The sequence below is a fragment of the Tiliqua scincoides genome, chromosome 5 (genome assembly GCF_035046505.1).
Source record: "Tiliqua scincoides isolate rTilSci1 chromosome 5, rTilSci1.hap2, whole genome shotgun sequence".
Lineage (NCBI taxonomy): Eukaryota > Metazoa > Chordata > Lepidosauria > Squamata > Scincidae > Tiliqua > Tiliqua scincoides.
The window spans coordinates 10,555,236-10,576,082 of record NC_089825.1 but is presented as its reverse complement, the minus strand read 5'-3'; the positions used below and the strand labels follow the sequence as shown (position 1 = coordinate 10,576,082).

Genomic DNA, 20,847 nt, shown 5'->3' with positions numbered 1-20,847 from the left:
TCACCTTATCTATACAAGCATGGATGAAAAACCAAAATATATTCAAAACTGTTGTGCTAAATGTAGCTGTATATAAGGGATTAAGACTGTTATTGGCATAGGTTGTATGGAATCTAGGCAATACCTTTTCTTGTCAAAGGTAGTACAATCGTTATGTAAACCTCCTGTAGCAGATTGGTATGCATCTTTGTTCAGGAGGTGATGAATTGACATGCGATGGAACCTTATTTCCTTATTTTTTGTTAGCATTAATTAGGTGGTAAAGAAAAATAAACATTATTTTTAGGATTTGGATACTGGAAGTACAAATTGTTGAGATGGTAGTGTAAATCAAAAAGTGAATATAAAGCAAATCACACTACAGTGGTTCCCAAACGTCTTTAACTGGCAGCTCCCTTGACCTGTTGACCATTGGGCGCAGCTCCCCATTAGGGCTGCAGTCCTATACATTGTATAGGGGGTACATTGTACAGTGGGTTTTTCATGAGAATTCTGTGGCTCCCCTGGTGGCTTCCATGATTCCCTAGAAAGCCATGGTTCCCAGTTTGGGCTCTACTGCACTAAAGCATTTTGAAGCTTTGTGCTGAATAATTGCACTGATATATTTGGCAGCAAGATCTGTGGTTTCTGTTTTGCTGGGATCCAAGAATAATTGTGTCTTACCATAAACACTTACTTGCTACTTCAATAATTTTAAACTTATCATGCTTTTTAGAAAATGTGGTAGCTGTTATAAGAGCACTTGTACTGTATAATGAGCCACTAGACCTATTTATGAATCTGTTGATGAAACGTGAAATAAAAATTTTACAGTAGTTGCAATATCAGGATCAAAATAGTGTCTTCATAAATCCCTATGGATCATAGCAGGCTATGTCTAATAAATGATGGAAAATACTGTACTATCTATAAAACTCTACATGTGCTCATGCTATACAGTCTCTTAAATTCAGTTATGGTGCATCTTAAATTTGCTTTCCTTGTATTTAATGCAGCTTTGTAATCTTAGGTGAATGTGTGTCTGGAGTATATAGGCAAGTAAGCCAAGTTCTGGTTTTGTTTTTCTTTCTAAGGAGCTGCATTCATGATATATCAGGTCATCTCATTATTCTTGAGACCTTTATAAATCTGTGAGATTTCTTCCAACTATTTTCACATGAAGAAGAAATGACTCCTGCTTGCTGCAGTCAAAGGAGATGGATGAATTGAATGTGAAATTCACCATTGGAGCAGGAGATGCTTTTCCCTGCAAGAGTGCTGTTTCTTGCCCTGCAGCTGCAATATTAAATTCTTGTTGCCTCCTCCTGACCTGCTGTAGGAGGACAGACTCATGTTCTGGTTGATAGTCAACTTAGAGAGAATAGAACCCAACAGTGTCCTGAATGCGATTTTACTACTGTAATATTTCATTTCTCACATTGTTCCAGTACACGTTCTGACTTGCCCATTGAAGTGTTCTGCTCTTTGAAAAAGTAGAGGAAGTGTCTGCTGAAATCTCAAAAATCAGAAGGGTAGCTGAATAAGACCTGCAATGATCAGAGAGTGGAACCATTGTTCTGTGTAGCTCCTTGCTTCTCCCATGATCAATGGAAGAATATTAAAATGTGGTAGATATTAGTTCTCCAGAAATGTCTAATGATTTGCATGTACTTTTAGGGCTAACATTGTGTTTAAGTTATTTGTTTATTGACTTTCAGGCTAAAACTCCTCAAAGCAGATGCATACAGTTTAAAAGAAAAAATAATAATCAAGTTTTCTGGCTGTTGCTAGTTCTTAAAACCGTATCATGCCTGACTTAAATAGTCACCATGAAAATGAGCTCTAGGAAGACCTGGCAGTAGATGAGTTACATGGGGCAGAGTGTCTCCTCCATTGGGCTGCAGATGTAACTGTCCCCCAGGTACTGTTTCTTCTCCTCTGCAGTAACCCCAAGCAACAGAAAAAAAACTGGGTGGATGAGATGACAGTAGTCTTTACTCCGACTCAGGTGTTCTGCTTGCTGTTACTTCTGTTTCATAAAACTGTGACTGGCCAGATATAAATCCCCCCAAATGTCCACCATAGTAACCTTGTAGCAGATGACAGTTGGAAGGGGCTGCATATGTAAAATCAGCCACCAGCTACTATCTCTTTTCTGCAGGAGCTTCAAGCAGCCCTAAGGGCTGGAGAGGAGAATATTGGAGCCTACATCATGGAACTTATTATTTAAATTGTTAAAATCTTGCTTATTGAAAATCTGGTTTGTCCATTAACTAAAATGAAACAAGAATTCTATTTGTGCTTTTAGTTTGGGAAAAATGTTTCAGTTTTAATGTGTTGTGCTTCTCTTGCTGTCATGATCAGTTGAAACGTCTGTTTTGTGGTTGATACTACAAATCATTTTGGTTAGTGAAAGTAATGATGAATACTTTAAAATGCTGGTTCATATGGTTGGCCAGATGTTCAGGAAACAGTACAAATTATGTCAATTCTCCAACTTCAGTTGGATTTTTATTCATCCATACTGTCCCAGGAGAAACATCATAGCTTCTTTTGTACGTGAACAATTTTTAGGGTGCAATCCTGAGTGCACTTACTAGGAAATAACTTTCAGAAAGTTCAGTAGGAATATTTTTGAAAACAAAACATGCTTAGGAATTCACTGTGTGTGTCCAACACCATCATCTAAATAAAGGGCATCAAAATAAGTGCAATTTGTTTTTGTGGGACTGTGATTATAGATGTGTTACTTGGAAATAAAATGTTCTTGTAAGGCTGACATAGACAGATTGTGTTGGAAAGACTTGTCCATCTAATTTAAACAAGTACACATTTATCTTGTAGTTTATAAAAACTTTTAGAAGACTCTTTTTGAGTGACATTCCTCTGTAATGAGTCAGTGTTATGTTTTTCTGTCTTAGTGGCAAGTTATATTTTCCTTGCTACTTTGACTACACTTCCTTGGAAGTTAATTCCGCATGTACAATACAACTTACTTGCTAGTTAGATGTTTCGTGTCATATCCTTGAGCTGTGGTGTGAAGCATGCAAGTTGCAAGATGTGAAGTGGAAGCAAGTTGAACTGAAATTGGTGAGGCTTCCAAGTAAATGTGCTTAGGCTTGAGGTGGTACTCTGAGCTAGACATTATCAGCAAATATAGTTTAATAAGGTGATCAGTTTGTTACTAAAAATGAGATTGTGGTTTGTCTTTGATTGAAAATAGCTGTCGTATGATGAGCATTAATTGTCATTTGTTATCCTATAGCAGCATGACCTAAAAGATGTGGTTCCTTCCTTCAAAGGCAATCTTTTTCATGTCAATAACATAATGTAATCGTCAGTGTATGTCAGGGGTGTCAAACATGTTTCATACCACGGTCGGAATGGCATTCATTATGCCTGCTGAGGGCCGGAACTAATGTCATTAGGCAGGAAGTGATGTAATTAAACAACTCATACCCCAAATTTAGCACTTTGTTTCACTTAGGAATTCATTAACTTCAAATGACAGAAGAGAAAAAACACAAATCTTTATCATATTTCAAGATATGGGAGAGCCCAATTTTTGTGGAGGCTATCCTTTTAGCAGTAACACCTCAGCACTACTCAGCAGCTGAGAGCCTGAGGGCTGGATAAAAAGCTTCCGCAGGCTGCATCCGGCCCCCCGGGCCTTATGTTTGACACCCCTGGTGTATGTGAAATCCATTTTTGTGGTTACGTTAGATTGTTGATAATGAAGATATTAGTTCTTGGTGTACCACTTCAGGGTACTGTTTTTATAATCTTTATATACTGTTAACATGAATATCCTTGTATAAGAAAGCTACAGCGAGGCTGCAAATCTGTACTTTCTTACCTGGGAAACGGCATTGAACACATGACTGACTTTTGAGTACGTATGCATAGGGGTCTCTAAACCCGGGCCCGGGGGCCAGATACGACCTGAAACAAGCCTCTTTCCGGCCTGCGGCTAGCCTCTGGTCCTTTGCAAACATCTGGCCTGCTCAACCAAATGTGACCAGAGCTGTGCTCCAGTTGCATCTGGAGGATGTTCTGAGGGCTGGGGAGGTCACGCACCTCCCCTCAGAATGCCTTCTAAAGGCCTAAAAACATCACTTTCTGACTTTCCTGAAAAATCAGAAGTGACATTTTGGGGCTGTCTGAAGGCCTTAGGCTTTCTAATGTATTTATTTAAATTTTATATTTAAAATTTATTTATCTTTCTGGCCCTTGACACCATGCCAGATATTTTATGTGGCCCTCTGACCTAAAGGTTTAGAGACCCCTGCTCTAATGTGATACTCGTACATTAACAGTCGTGTTTTACTCCAGACCACTAATAGTATGGTTCTAAAAATATAACTGTTTGTGAACCTATGCCTTTGCATATTCTAAATAGCTAAATTCAACAAGCATTAACAAAGCTGTCAGTGAATGAGGTGGTGTTGGTTGTTAGCTAGATGTGAAAGGGAGAGGGTTACTAGTTAGACACATAAGTATGGGTGGGCAGTTTCCAGGCATGTTCTATTATTTGCAGTAAGATTTTGTCAGTGTGAAGGGGCACATGATACTTTTCCAATAAGTAATGGTGGAAACATTGTATGTCCTGCTTAGACTCATGCAGCAAATGTGAGCAAGCTGTGCCTATCACATGATTCAAACTTTCTTCCTCTCATGTTGCAGTCTTAACAGGATAGTAAAGACTGTGTTCCTGTCCTCAAACTTTGTTGTAATGGAAAAAAGTGCTGTGGCAGGAGTTAATAATCCAGTTTGACTTTAAGAAGTCATAGTTGTATGTGGGTTTACTGGGATTTTGCTGTCTGTGTAATATGGCTATTCTCCTAGAATTTAATTTCAAACTTCTAAGTAAAAGAGCTTCATTTGCTTTTAGAAGCTGAAAATGAGTGTAAGCTTGTGACTGAAGGTTTATGACTGATGTAGCAGTTACAAGGCTTGTGTATTTGTGGCTTCTATTTGTTACAGTGTTCACTTTCTGTGTTTGACTAATTGTTGCAGTAATATGCAGCTGGTCATCTGCTGTTTACCTTTGTTGTGGTACTGAAATGGATTTTGCATCCTTCTAAGTTGCTGTATTATAGGGTAAACATAACTTTCATGTTTCAGTTTTTTATGCATTCTCTTTCCTTATCTGTATTAAACAAGCAAACAAAAATCTAAAACTTGTGCAGCTGAGTCCTTCTCCTGGATATGAGTGCTATTGGAGACCAGTCTGAAGTCCCTCAAAAGGAACTGAAAGCAGTTGTGTCTCCAGCCAGTCTATCCCAGGGTCCACTGTCTTCCACACTTCCTTTGCATTTGCCCACCTTAATTGGTGTGAGGAGGCACTCACAGTGCAATCCTGTGTATGTTTACTCAGAAGTACCATTGTGTTCTATGAAAATTGCTCCTAGTTAAGTGTGTAGTTTACAACCTTAGTTTGGAGCATATGAATGACATCACTTACTCCATTTGGTCTTGTGTTTTCCAGTGGATTACAGCAACTAACCATATTGACTGTCTGTAACACTAAATGGAAGATCCTTTCAAATGATTTTTTAAAATACTTAAAAATTCAAATGATTTTTAAAACAGCATCCTTTGTTACCTCTATTTGTTATAGAAGTAATTTGATTGCTTTATGCTGCAATCTTAGTCTAAAATATTTATGCATATTCCAGTATTGTATTGGCTTGTTATATCCTGGAGAATGAAAATTTATTACTGGTTTAATTCCTGATTCAATTGGCTGGAAATTGAGAGGCTCAGGAAATTTGGTTTAGTGTACAGTTTTAGACTTTGCTTTCTTGATGCCGCTACTGTGTAGGCTAGGCATTGTCAGAATATAATTCCTGTGCTTTCATATATAGTATACGATATGCAAGTTAATGCAGTTTTGATTTAATCAGTCCAGCTGTGGGTGGGGATAACTGTAGCACTTAAATGTCAGATTAGGGAAAAATGACTGTCTTGAGAGGAAAATACCGATATAGATGGTATATTCTAAACATCCTTTACATTCCTTCTGCTCTTTACAGTGTGGTGTGTGTTCTGGTTATTTTCTTCTGTAAAAATTGGTTCTTCAAACGTGTAAAACATCAGGTATACAATTGCAGGCCTACAAGGGGACTTGAAGATCACATAACTTAACCCCCAGTCATAAGGCAGGATCCTCAAGGCATTCAGCACAATCTCTATCTTGCATCAACTCTCCTAAAAAAGCTATCTTGTGAGTATTCATGTGTCACAAAGAGTGCAGAATTGAACATGATGCCACGTGTCAGGCATGTATATGCCTGGAGGCGTCTACTTTGAATGCTTGTACTCCCTTGCAGTCTGGGTGCATTAGTACTATCTCTAAAACATTTACTATAAACACAGTTTATACTAAACCAGTGTTGAAATAGACTATGGGTGTCCTTTTTGAGACACCCATAGACTTCTTGAGTTTCGAGCAGGAGGGCCATATAATCTCTGACTCTGTGTTGGGGGCCCAAGGGATAAAATTAATTTGCATTTAAAGGGCAGCAAATGTTCCCTGTGCCAGGGCTTGGGCACCCCTGAAATAGACCAAATAAATGTTTCAGATGGGATGGCAGTATATATAAACGATCAATTTTAAGTCATGACTTGCATTTTAAATTCAAATTCAAAATTCCATTTTAAAGAAGCTTTTAGAAAACTTTCACAGATATGTGAGCAACTGTGGGTTTTATTTAAAATATTCATGTACAGTTTTTCCTATGCTCAAAGCAGTATACAACAATGAAAATACAGGATAATCTTTGGATCACTGTCCAGGGGTTTTTTGTTATGGCTCTTCTGTACAGTCCAAAGCCCTTTTTTGGCATGGTTTTTGATCATAGGTTCATTGAAAACTGTGTATGCACTTAGCATTATTTCTACCAGGGAATGTGAATGAAGCCTCTTGTGTTTGAAATCAGCAGTAGTGTGACCCCTTGTCATAGTCACTAGCTGTTTTGTGACTTTATAGGTCCTGAAAAACAAGCACGTTATATGGATTTTAAAAATTGGTTTCCGTTATCCATGATTCACAGATTCCCCCCATTGTGCAAATGACTTGTCTTTGATTGCAGCCCTCCTGTCACTGTCTCCTCTGTCTTACTGTGCTTTCTGTACTGCTGCAGGCGCTAACAGGATGTGGGTTGGAGGGCTGGAAGCAACGCAGTGCTAAGCATCATGTTTTCAGCCCTCCATATCCTGCTTCCTGTTCGCGTTTGCAGCACCAAAGTCAGTGAGACACATGAGACAGGAACAGGAAGGCTGCAATTGAACAAAAGTCATTTGCACAGTGGGGGGAAGGAGTTTGTGAACTGTTTCTTGTAGGATTTGCTACTATCTGTGGTCTCCAGTATCAGTGGTAGCATCAGGAGTCTATTCGCTACAGATACGGGGGGAGGCATCTGTGTTGGCTGTTATCGCTTGCTGTGGACTGGTTTGGATAATGCTACTGTTGCATGCCTGGCTGTACATATTAAGAGCTGAGTACTCATGGCATGTATATCCTGGCCCCTCCTTTCCAGGTGAGTGAGGGGTGGATTCCTTAATTACGTGTGGGAGGTTTGTCTGAACCAGCTTCCTGTATGCTGCTAAATCTACTTTTAAAGTAGAGTTTGGACAAACTAGCCATTCCCCCAAGATTAAGGAAACTAGCCTTGACTCATTTGAACCTGATTGGAAGAACAGGCAATACATACGAACCAACATTTTAAGAACTTCAAACTGGCTCTTAATCTTTTGTGATAAGTTGATTTGGCAGCAGCACTTTAGATTGGGGTCTCTAAACTTTTCGACTAAAGGGCCGCATCAAATGTCTGGCACAGTGTCGAGGGCCGAAAAAGATAATTAAATATAAAATTTAAATAAATACTTTAGAGATTGAACTTGGATGAAATGGCTCAAATGTCAAGGATTTCTCCAAACACCAACACAGCCCGAAGCACACACTTAAACTGACCTCCATTCCCCCACCCCACAAGCGCAACTCTGGTTGTGTTTGGTCAACTGGGCCAGAGTCTCTCAGGGGATCAGAGGTTGGCTGTGGGCCAGATAGAGACTCGCTGTGGGCCGCATCTGGCCCCTGGGCTGGCGTTTGGAGACCTCTGCTTTAGATAAACAAAATGGGAGCTTCATATCCATGGTAGACTACATTTTTAGATCCAGAAAGACCCTGATTCAGTTCCTAGCATTTCCCATTTAAAAGGAGATATAGTAGCTGTGTTCGGGAACTATTGCCAGTTGAAATAAGATAGTATAGATTCAGGGCACTAGAAGGCAGCTTTTTACATTCATATCATCAGTTTGTCTTGTTTTATAATAATGGGAGACCAATCTGAAATGCTGGTTCATGGTTACTAGTGGCATTGGTGATGGTACAAAAACTTGGTTGGTTGATAGAAAATATTTCAAATCTTGTTTTCAGAGGTGTGTCATCCAGCTTTATTCCATGGTTCAAGCCTTTTGATTTCCTCCTTTAGTAACCCTTTCCAAGTAGAGAGGCTTGAAACATTTTTTGCTTTTAATTCCTTGTTCCTCAGAGATCCTGTAAAGGGAGAATTCATTTTCCTTGAAAGCTTTATATGCTCTACTGTGCTCACTTTATTACTTAAACATGGAGATTAATGATGGCAATCACTCATCTTTTCATAATCATGCAATGAATACTATTTAGAAAGCATCTGCTTATCAGGTGTGAGAGGAAAAGTCGGAAATGTTTTAGCTCCTAGGTGCATGTGTGCAAGCATGTTGATACATGCCCTACTGTATTAAGATTGAGGTATATAATATTGGATTTGATAGTTTTGTCCTATACAGGTACATTCTTACCTATATCTGCATTTTAGGCCTGGGTGGTTCTGGAGATTTACTGTACTAATTTTATTATTTCTGCTCTTCCATTTTCTTTCTAAAGATTTGTTTTAGTTGCTGCTGCTTTTTTGTCACACACCAGGAGAGCACTAGTGTATCACTTCCACATGCAGGCTTGAGGTTAGAATGCATGTCGTATGAATGTGGCTTAATGACTAAGCCTTTTCAAAAACTAAGCTCTCCATCTGCCTGAAAATAAAGCATTTACTGCCATTTCTCTATAAACAGTATGCCTTTGCAGTTGGTTGTTTCTAAGAAAATTGACTTTCTAAGGTTATGGTCAGGCTTTGGCTTGCAGTGTAATGTTGTTCTCGAGCATGTACAGCTGTGTGTTAGGCCATTAAACATTTCTCATATTAGGATAGTTTTTATTAGGTGGCAATAAATAACTGAGGTTCCTTATGTTCTGAGCTTCTTGAAGATAAATGGTTGTACTTGCTATACTGTGTGACATGTTTGTAATGATGGTTACATCAGAGAACAATTAATCTATTCCGCACCTAGAATCCATACAGATGTAAGAGACTTAAAGGTCTTTGAGTCTAATCCCCTACCAGTCCAGGCAGTCTTCAACTACACCATCCCTGATAGATGGCTATTCAGCCTCTTTGTAAAGTCCGCCAATGAAGGAGACTCTGCACCAGGATTGTTGAACATAAGGCTCATGGCTGAATGCGGCCCATGGAAACAGTTTATCTGGCCCCCGTTGTATTTGGCTTCTCTCATATCTTGAAAGTATGAACAAAATTTGCACATTTTCTCTTCTGTCGTTTGCAGCTAATGAGTTTCTATGAGAACAAAGTTTTTCTTTCTAGCCGTAAGGATGTCACTTCCGGCCCTCAGGTGACACCATGAATGCTAACTTCGGCTCATTGTATGAAACAAGTTTGACATCTCCGGTCTGTATCTTCTAAGACAGACTGTTCTATTGCCAAACAGTTCATAACTATCAGAAGTTCTTTCTAACATTTAATCAAAATCTCCCTTTTAATTTTGAATCTATTTGCCCTGGTCCTGCTCTGTGGTGTAACCAAGAACAAATCTGCTCCGTCTTCCATATGACAGCTCCTCAGATATTTCTTCTAATCCGGTGTTTATTGCAGAGCAGTGTATCAATGGAAGCCACATTAGAAATGTGGAGAGCTATCATAATCTGGAGAGCTATAACTTGCTGGCACGTCCAGTAGCGTAGTTTGGATGTTTTATGAGCTTTGATGCTAACCTATAAGTGGTAAATACACATTTACTTAGCTTTTAATATTTTTATTCCAATATTTTATTTTAGTATTTATGTTTAAATCATTATTACCTTGGATTATGCATGTAGGTATCAAAATCAAATCCAAGTTTGTAAAATCGTGAAAATACTGATATAACCCAGCAGATAAAAAATTGCTTCCTATGCCTTTTTTGGGAATAGAACTGGGTGGGTCATCTATGTTCAAGACTTTTGATAGCTGTAGGACTATTATAAGCAGTATATAGGCAATGAACATTCTTTTTTGAAAGTCTTCTGATATGGATGATTAAAGACTGAATCTGTAGTATAAGTAAACATGTTAGTCCAGAAAATTCCTGCTATAATAGTTAACTAGCAGGCTTATTTTGGAAACGAGATCCAGAGGTTCTCAAGCATCAGATAGGATGGAGATACTGGATACTGGTATGCATACTGCTACCTACCAGCCTTCCAAGGATACAAACATGGGGAACAGAATTGGACCCTGTGGGGCACAGAAAACTAGAAGCAATGACGTTGTCCCCAAAACCAACTTCTGGAGCCTGCCTTCCAGGAAGAACTGAAATCACATTCAACACCACAAACCCCAACTTGGCCATGAGCTTCAGGGGGATACCGTGATACTTCAGGGGAATAATTGTATTGAAAGCTACTTAGAGGTTCATCAAAACCAAAACAGATGCACTTCCCTGTTGAATTCCTTGTATAGGTCACTCACAAAGCTATCTCTGCACCAAGCCTTGGCCAGAAGTCAGATTGAAAAGACCTGTTATGAGCTGCTCTCTTGTGGCTGCATGAAAGGATAACAGAAACTCTGCAAGTGCAAAAAGATTACCCTTCAATGCATTGCTTTGTGCTCTTGTGAAGGGCAGTGCTCCAGAAGTTTAGCTCATTTCTAATCCTGTACAGTATTTTCTAAACCCTAATTGTATAGCCTTATTATACCCTTGTTCATATGAATTGTGATATATGACACTGTCCTCTGAGAAATATTTCAGTCTGCTGCACATGTGCACTCGTGTACAATATTGCATCTCAGTATGTGTCTTGAAATGGCCGCACATTTGTGGTTTAACTATGGTGCTTATATCAAAAAGTACACACTTGATTGGCTGTGCTCTTAAACTAAACTCATGATTCCAGTAAGTTTACTTGTGGCATGACTTTAGCTTGCTTGTTGGAGGTCCACATCCATAAGTTGAGATCCTGACTTATGCAGCTCTGAGTGCCACACTGACTGAATAGTACCAGAAAGGTTCACCTTCTCATTCCAGGCCTTAATGTAAAGAGCTATAACTTGTCCACCCATCAAGGACCATTTCATGTGAGGTCAGGATTACTGTCCTGCCCCCCAGAACTGTGACCACCCACAGTTATTTTCACTGTACTGCAAGAAGTAGTTTGGGGGGGGGGTGGGAGCAAGGAAAGCACAGTATAAGCAGCACAGTGAGTTTCCCCACTGACCTGACAAGAACTAGTACGATACTGTAAGGCAAGTATGTGTACATTAATAATTGTGTAGTCTTCTGCAATGTTCCTTACCTCCACTTTCCTTCCTTCCATCTTCCCAGTGTCTTTTTTTTTTAAAGACTGTGAGTTCCTTTGGGACAAGAAACCATCTTCTGCTTGCATGTGTGAAGTGCTATTTAGTGCCTAGTCTTGATCCTGATGAGTTTTTCTTAGTCTAACTGAAGTGCTGGCAGAAGTAAACTAATGAATTAGCTATGTTGTGTGGATTCATATTTGGTATGGTGCATCCTAAGCATTTATTTGTCAACATGATCTACGTCATCCTTTAATACCGAGTTATGCTATTTAGTTATTCTAAATAGAAAGTATTAGAGTATTCAAAGAGTTAAGAGTACAAAGAATGAAAGGCAATTGCTGCTGCATGCAGCTCAATTTTTACACTGAACTGATTTAGCTAAGATGCGCCACACTAAGCAAGGCTATTCTCAAGAGGCTGTCATTTCCCTGGCTGCACTGAATGCTTCTTTGCCTAGTACATTGTGTCAGGGGCACAGATGGCAGATAAACACGTAAGGTTGAGTGCATGATGGAAAGTAAGAACTCTGAGAGCCAGACTACATGCTACTTTAAACACTTCATTTGGCCCTACTGTATATGGTGGTTGTTTTGTTTTATGTTTAATTTACATGACAGCCACATTGAGTCCCTCATTAGGATTGGGACCACAGGGAGGAGTATTGAACCCTTTTCCACTTTTCGGCAGTCCCAGTGAAAACGGCACCCCTGAAGCAATTCATCTTTGGAAGGAGAGACATTGTTGGCATCAGTCAGCCCCTGAATCCACCTGCATTTCTTCTCTCTCCCTTTGGAGTGAGGAGCCTGGAACCCTTGATGACATCCCCAATTGCAAGGAACCCAAAGATTTCAGAGCAATGAAGGGCTGCTTCTGTGGCCTGGCTGCCCCTGGGTCTGCAGGGTTCTTCTATCTCCTTTCTAGATTCTTACAAACAGCCTTTCATAGTACATTGTACTTAGCTATTTAAACTGCAAGCTGCTTTGGGAGCCTGCCCTGGCAGAAGAGTAGATTATAAATATCCCTCTCCATAGTCCCAGTCTTGTTCATTCCCTGCTAGATTATAGATTGCGAACTCCTTTGTAACAGCAGACTACTTATTTGATTATCTGTGTAGACAACTTGAACATTTTGTTGAAAAGCTATAAATACCTTTAATAGTAATTACGCAAAAACTGCCATTAAATGTAACACCCTATGCTTTTAAGGTAGTCTGTATGTTGGCCTTCAGTGTACTGAAATGTTTGGATTGTGAAGAACCTCTTTCTGGCTCCTTGAAGGAATGCTGGGGAGTGGCAAAGTACCAGGGGAAAATATGCTGAACTTTTTATCATTTTGTCTATGGAGAATGTTTTCCTTGTGTTCTGAGGGAAGCACCCAGGGTACATATTAAAAACATTCAGTTGGGGCAGTCCTTCACCCAACTTTCAGGCACTTCATAAGATCATTGTGTCTTGAGGGGAGCGAAGAAGAAGGCCAAGCCAGGGGAGCTCATACCATTAACCTTTGAGACAACTCTGTTGTACTTGTAACTCATGTAATTTTTTACAATTGCAAACTGCCTTAAATGCCAAGGAAAGGCAAAAGTGTAGCATATAAATGTAGTATTCAAATAGGCCACCAAGCAGAAGGGACAAGAGGGGTCGTGTGTGGGTTTGCCTGTGAAAGGGGTTATGTTATAAATTGCAGTAAGAAGTTGGCTCTGGTTAGAGACTACCTACAGATTTTGTTATTCTGAAAGAAAACAGCATAAAGTCTTATTTCTTTGCTCTTTTCAAGGCTACTTTATTAACCCGGAAATACAGATGTGTTGACCAGGAAGCAGTGAAGAACATGAAGAATATTTGTAATATTTTTTATCTCTCTCCAGTAATTCTACATAAGTCAGCTATGTTCATTATAGTTGAGATATTCTTTCAAGATTTCAGTTATACTTCTGAAATTCTACACTATTTAGATTCATAATCTCAGCAAGCTAAATCTCTGCATCTTCTGATTGGGCTTCAATTCTAGTTTTCTGTCAAGAAAAGACATTTCATTTATGTCCTGAAAATTTAATAACCCTGAAAAAATTGTGTTGAGACATCATTCTTTAATGCCAAGTCTACTTGCCTCTATTAGAGCTGATTGCCCCTGTGTTTGAACTTAGTATAAATAAAATATTATTTTCTAGTACTTACGAACATCCAGTATGCATTATTGATAGATCTCGTGTACTTAAGCTCATCAAGTATGAATGCGATTAGGAGGAAATATCCCCTTTAGTGGAGGCAATATAGGTTTGAGGCTAAATAAAAGTCAGCTCATGTCTGCGTGACTTCCTCTTTGCCGACGATGCAGCTGTCACTACCCACTCTGCCAAAGATCACCAGCAGCTCATGAATCATTTTAGCAAGGCCTGCCAAGATTTTGGACTGACGATCAGCCTGAAGAAAACACAGGTCATGGTTCAGGATGTGACCTCCCTGCATTACAATCTCTGCGCATGAACTGGAGGTTGTCCATGACTTTGTGTACCTTGGCTCAACGATCTCTGACACTTTTTCTCGATACCGAACTAAACAAACGCATCGGTAAAGCAGCTACCACGTTTTCCAGACTCACAAAGAGAGTCTGGTCCAACAAGAAGCTGACGGAACATACCAAGATCCAGGTCTACAGAGCTTGTGTCCTGAGTACACTTCTGTACTGCAGCGAGTCATGGACTCTTCGCTCACAACAGGAGAGGAAACTGAACGCTTTCCACATGCGCTGCCTCCGGCGCATTCTCGGCATCACCTGGCAGGACAAAGTTCCAAACAACACAGTCCTGGAACGAGCTGGAATCCCCACCATGTATGCACTGCTGAAACAGACGCCTGTATTGGCTCGGTCATGTTGTGAGAATGGATGATGGCCGGATCCCAAAGGATCTCCTCTATGGAGAACTCGTGCAAGGAAAGCGCCCTACAGGTAGACCACAGCTGCGATACAAGGACATCTGCAAGAGGGATCTGAAGTCCTTAGGAGTGGACCTCAACAAGTGGGAAACCCTGGCCTCTGAGCGGCCTGCTTGGAGGCAGGCTGTGCAGCATGGCCTTTCCCAGTTTGAAGAGCCTCTTGGCCAACAGTCTGAGGCTAAGAGGCAAAGAAGGAAGGCCCATAGCCAGGGAGACATACCAGGGACAGACTGCACTTGCTCCCGTTGTGGAAGGGATTGTCACTCCCGAATTGGCCTTTTCAGCCACACTAGACGATGTTCCAAAACCACCTTTCAGAGCACGATACCATAGTCTCTCGAGACTGAAGGTTGCCAACAAGTAAAAGTCAGCTGCAAACAGATTGTTCTTGTAAGAGAAGACTTTTCAATGTGTGGGTCAGCTAGTTACTGCTTTTGGCTACTGAACCAATGACAGCAATAAAATTAAAATTGCATTTGATTGAAGAGAAAGGGTGCCTACTATGATGATTCCAGTTTCTTCAATGCATTTAAACTGAGTAGCCTTCAGAACAGTTCAGATATATCTTCTGGATCTTTTAACCGGTGTTGAAAGCTGCCTAGTAAGTTCTAGTTAAGAGGGAGAGTTAAACCTTTCAGATATGATTGTTAACTATGAGTCATGCAAGTGAGGGTGGGGAGAGTTTGAAGTAAAGGCGTAGAACAGGGGTGCTCACACTTTTTTGGCTCAAGAGCTACTTTGAAACACAGCAAGGCCCGGAGATCTACCAGGTGGGAAGGAAGCGTCTGACAGACACCCCCTTTAATGTATGGAGCCCCTGCTGGAGTCTAGTCAGTTTTGTTGCTGCATGCCTGAAGAGCAGCTAAAGTGTCAGTTTCAGTGTCAGCTAAATATGTCAGTTTTGTCTAGTCACTAGACGAAACTGACATATTAACAGTTTGGAGAGACAGGGCTCTGCGATCTACTCATTTTGCCTCGCGATCTACCGGTAGATCGCAATCCACCTATTGAGCACCCCTGGTGTATCTCACAGCAGCCCACCAAATGCCCCAGGGAGCACACCAGATAACAAGAGACCTGCATCCTGGTACCCTTCCTTGCATCTGACATAGCCCATTTCTAAAATCAAGAGGTTGCACATACACACCATGGTTTGTAACCTGTCATGGATTTTGCCTCCAGAAACATGTCCAATCCCCTTTTAAAGGCATCCAGCCCAGATGCCGTCACCACATCCTGTGGCAAGGAGTTCCACAGACCAACCACACGCTGTGTAAAGATTTTCTTTTGTCTGTCCTAACCCTCCCAACACTCAGTTTGAGTGGATGTCCCTTGGTTCTGGCATTATGTCCTTTTGAGCAGAATAGCTTAAAATGGCTTTAGAATGCGATCCGGGATCTGATTTTCAGTCACTTAACCATGGTTAAGATGTAGGCATATAACCCTTTATCTAGGTTAATAGCGCTTATCTGCACAGTAAAACAATTCAGATGATGTTCCAAGTCATGGGTTTGTAGGATCTGAAATGATCTGTGACCCACTTTGATTTAGGGCATCATTTTCTGTTTACATCTTAGTGATAACTGTAGTTTGTCGTGACATCTAGATTGGCAAACAGGATGTTTTGAAATTCAGTTTTCTCATAACCTAAAAAAATGTTCATATTGTCACCCCCAAAAAAACCTCAAGTGTATGAACAGCAATCTTTCTAACTGTTACAATGTAAGTGGTGGTAAAGTCTTATATATCAAATGCTGGTGGTGCATGCTCTTAACTATAGTGGCTTTGAACTCTATTTTAACCAGTTCTGTGGCTCAATTCAAGCTGCAGGTTCTTGCACTCCATCCTTTTTTGTCTCTCACGCAGCTTTACTTTAAGCCCACAGTTCAATGCAGCAATGGCATATGAACTGGAAAGTCATGGTTAGCACTTGTCCTATAAACTAGAATCAAAGTCATGATTTGAAGCGAGTTTCAAATTTTGTTTTGAAGGGCAAGTGCAAATGATGTTTTTCAGAGATACTATAAGACTATACAATTATAGGAAATGGGCAGAAGACATCATTCTTGGTCTCCTGATATGCCAGTATTGGCAAACCTAAATAGACATTAGTTTTCAGTATTGTGAATGTGTAATTTAGCAGCATGATCCTTTCTTTTATATGCCCCCGCTTCACATGTAAAAGATAATGTTCAAACAGGACTATACGGCTTTTGTATAGAAGTTCCCTTACTCCCTTTCAGTGGTGCAATTGGTGGGTCAGGCATCTAATTACCATACCATCTTTATACCTTGGCAACAAATTTGTTTGCAGTAATTCAGCTTCTTGGAATTCACTGATCTCTACCTGTTGCTGTAGCTTTGGATCCTTTTACTAATCATCTCCAACTTTCTTTTTGTTAGGTTCACTTTCCAGATACTGAGAGAGCAGAATGGCTGAATAAGGTAAGCTGTTTTCTCTTGGACATGAGGAACTTCAGAATAAAATTACTATCTCTTCACATTACATCCTGTCCAACTTTTATTTATTGCATACTTTTATTCTAGAAACTGTGATTAATTGAGGGGCATGAAAGGTCATTAACAGATTTACAGACTACATAGCAAGTTTTCAAATCTAGCCTTTTCATCTGGTAACTGTAATGCCATGTTAGTTAAACTCCAAATACTAACAGGACCAGGTCTTATGTGATCACTTGATCCCATCAGCCTGAACAGGGACCATAGCACTGCCTTGCATGCAGAAGGTCCCAGGTTTAGTCCCCAGTATCTCCAGATAGGACAGAAAATAATCCCTTATGAAATACTGAAGACAATGAGTAGATCACGGCAGTCCAACTTCTGACAGCTGGAGGGGGCTCACAACCCTGGTGTCACCCCCTGACTGTGCAGATGTAGAAGTAATTTGCCATGACATGATGATGTCATTGCCAGTTATTTCTGGATTCTGAGTTGCTGAGCTGCTGTTTTCTCCAAAGGAGAAACTAGAATGGCGTGGCAGGGATATTGAAAGCTGCTGAAGCTGGCGGAGGTAGCGAGTGGTTCTGTGGTGGGGTCTTTGACGGCTGCCGAAAAGGACCTTGTGGGCTGCAGGTAGCCCACAGGCCACGTGTTAAGCCACCTGAGCTAGATGAACCAATAGTGTCACTCGGTACAAGGCAGCTTCCAATGTTTGTATCTGATTTTCAGAGAAACACTGAGGCTAGTGTGGGAGGCATAGCTAGCTGCTTGGGGTAGGCTGCTATAACGGATTTTGTCACGTAATCCTGATGTCATCAAGGAGAGGTTCATTTCAACTCAGACTTGCAATTGCTGGTGTAAGCTTCTTGTTGAGCTTACTGTCTTAATTTAGATAAATCTATTTTTGTGAATTGCTGAGTTGAATTATGTTTTTGTGTTGTACAATATAGGACAACTTAAAGCTTCAAGACCGAACTACTTAAGGTTTGATGATTGTCCCGGAGGTGGTCTGGGGTAAGGGAACATTTGTTCCCTTGCCTGGGGGTAAGCAACTTCATTGGCACAGGTCCAAGTGGAGCTGGGAAGGAGGATGGAGGCCCAGAAGGAGGATACTCTGGTCAACAGATTTTGCAGAGCTCATGCCCCCTTGATTGAATTAGTCATTTCTTATGGATTTTGAGGTGATGTGCTGAACATGAATATGACTATGAAAATGCAAAGTTGGCTGCGGTTTGTGAGATCCACAGTACAGTTCCATAGACATGTACTAGTAAATGTCCACTTTCCCTCCACCTATGCATACAATATGTTTTGTTTCTTCTAAATCAGAACCACAGACTTCATTGTCATTTTTGTGTTCAGCACTTTGAAATTAGTAGATTAGCTATTTTCATTTCAGAGGCAAATTATGCATTGCCAGTGATATCGGTGGTGCCACTTCTGCCAGTACAACACCCTCCAGCCCTCATTCCTTCCCCTCCCCACACCATTCCTCTTGGGGTGGGCCCTGACTTACTGGCACTGGCGGTTGTAGAGTGTCTGCTGGCAGGCTGCTGCTCACTGCTTGCTGCATCAAACTGGCTTCTCCCAACAGCATGTCCTGTTTGCAATAGCCATAAAGCACTTTACACGGCTGGAATGCTAGTACTTGTGGCATAAGGGCAGTTTAGGATTGGGCAGTAAGTCAGGGAATCTGCAGAGGGTTAATCCCTCTCCACTCCCACCCCTGCAGTGGCCTCAGTTATTCTCTCCCCCATGACTTTTTTGGAACTCCTGGCATGTTTTTCTTTTTTAACTGCAGATTTCCCACAACTTGTTTGGTTTTCATTCTGAGGTGTGATGGATACGGCATGGATAGTATGCTTTTTGGCACTTATGTGTGTTTCAAAGAGTTGCCTTTCCGTCACAGTTTCTTCTTTCCCACCCTTCAGTGTTGCTTTTCTTTCTTGTCCTTGGTTCCATGGCTGTAGAAGCAAGGGAATGTTTCCCCTTGCTGTGCAACTTGACAGGACTTGTGCCTGATGCCACTTGCATTCTCCATGCGTCGCAGTGATTAGCTGCTGAGTTGTGTATGATCCCATCTTCAGAATATTACTTCTGGGGAGAGAGGATGGTTTCTGATGCTATGCATTTATTTTTATTTTTTGAGTCTTGAGCTTTTCCACTTCAACATTGCTACAGTGCAAGAGATGGAAAGGATATGACTCAAGTTTTCAGGTGTACCCCTCCCCCTATGCCTAATTGCATTGAACTTGGGTCTTGTGTTGCACTATTGCAGTTTGTGCAGCTTAGCCTTTGGGCTTCTGGGTATGTTATACAGAGAAGAGTCTTTGACTCTGTCCTCTCTACTTGGCAGACTCTCAGGCAGAGGTTTGAACTGACGCCTTGAGTTTGTAGGGACAGTTATTACTGTGTTGAGCATAGAAAGATCTGTTTTCTGACTTCTGCATAGCATCTTTTGTAAAGACCATGTCTTAAAATAAACATTTTAGTAAATACATGAATACATTTAATAGGTTTTTTAAATGAACCTAACTGGATGGTTTCTACTAGGCACATGGAGAACTGAGAATGAATTAGGGGGAAAGTAGCTTTCTGATCCTGCTAAATTAAGAGAAGTTGACAGAAGTAGCATTGAGAAATTATAAACAACTTTCTTTGAAATAGTTCTCTTATATGACTGTGTCAAATGCCTGAAAACCTACCAATCGCTTTCTTTTGTTCTCAGACCGTCAAACACATGTGGCCTTTTATTTGCCAGTTTATTGAAAAGCTTTTTCGTGAGACAATAGAACCAGCAGTGAGAGGGGCAAATAGCCACCTGAGCACCTTCAGTTTCACAAAAATTGATATAGGGCACCAGGTAAGTTTTCTTTTGGACTATGCATTGTTTCTATACACTGTGAAGCCTTTATGTGAATGAGTCATCTGTCATTTTTATAAACATGTGCTTACAATTACCACACTGATTAAGATCACATGAGTGGTGTTGCAAAAATAGCTTTAATTTCTTCTGCTTGACCTGAGATCCTGTTGTAACAAACTTGTCCTTGAGTTGATTCAAAGGTAAAAGTAATTACTTTCCGGAGTTAAAAAAAATGTTGGTTGCGTTGGCTTAAGTGAGATTTTTTGATGAAGGAATATTGTTTAAAATTAATTTCAATATTGTCAACATTATAAGACTTGTTGGCTTTGCAGAAGCAATAGTAATGTATTTTGGGCTACATAATTAGAATAGTCTTTCATTGATACTTAGCAATACTGTGGTGTGTTGGCTATATTTCAGTACAGTACTGTTATCTGTCATCTTTGTGCTTCAGCAGAAGATTCTGTTTTATACTTTTGTATATTTCTCTTCCTTCCTATCTTGCTAGCGGCTAATCAGTGGCTTGATCACTGTTGTGGTGTTGCTATGGTGATGGAACAACAAAAGTGAAAGGATTGCAAAATGTAAACTACTCATGTTACAACATTACTTAAGCTTTAAAAAATCAGTGCTTGACGTCTAAATGCCTACTGGACAAAGGCTGTTCCATTTCTCTTTGGAAAAACTCACTTGGAGAGCACAGTCGCATAAGTGCTGTTGCTTGAAGCAGATATCGTTTGATTGCTCAACTCGGCACTGTGTTGACTCAGTGACCAGAAGTGGTGGACGCCCTGCTGTGCAGATTCTACTTCAAATATTGGTTCTTAGGTTAATAGCAACTGACAGGCATGCAGTAAGCTTTTGGGAAGGAATATTTTGGATGGACTTTTGACACATCTCTTGCAAACTTGCTAATGAAGATGATGTGTTTTGA

The 20,847-nt window shown here is 40.4% G+C and overlaps 1 protein-coding gene across 4 annotated transcripts in view; it reads left to right on the top strand.

Annotated features, from left to right (window-relative positions):
- ESYT2 (extended synaptotagmin 2) overlaps positions 1 to 20,847 on the top strand; it is an 81,174-nt gene that overhangs the window by 7,459 nt on the left and 52,868 nt on the right. For all 4 annotated transcript variants that reach the window (XM_066628050.1, XM_066628049.1, XM_066628048.1 and 1 more), the window contains 2 exons: positions 16,991 to 17,032; positions 19,776 to 19,910. In XM_066628050.1, the coding sequence (XP_066484147.1) occupies positions 16,991 to 17,032; positions 19,776 to 19,910 (177 nt within the window). The remainder of the gene's footprint in view (positions 1 to 16,990; positions 17,033 to 19,775; positions 19,911 to 20,847) is intronic.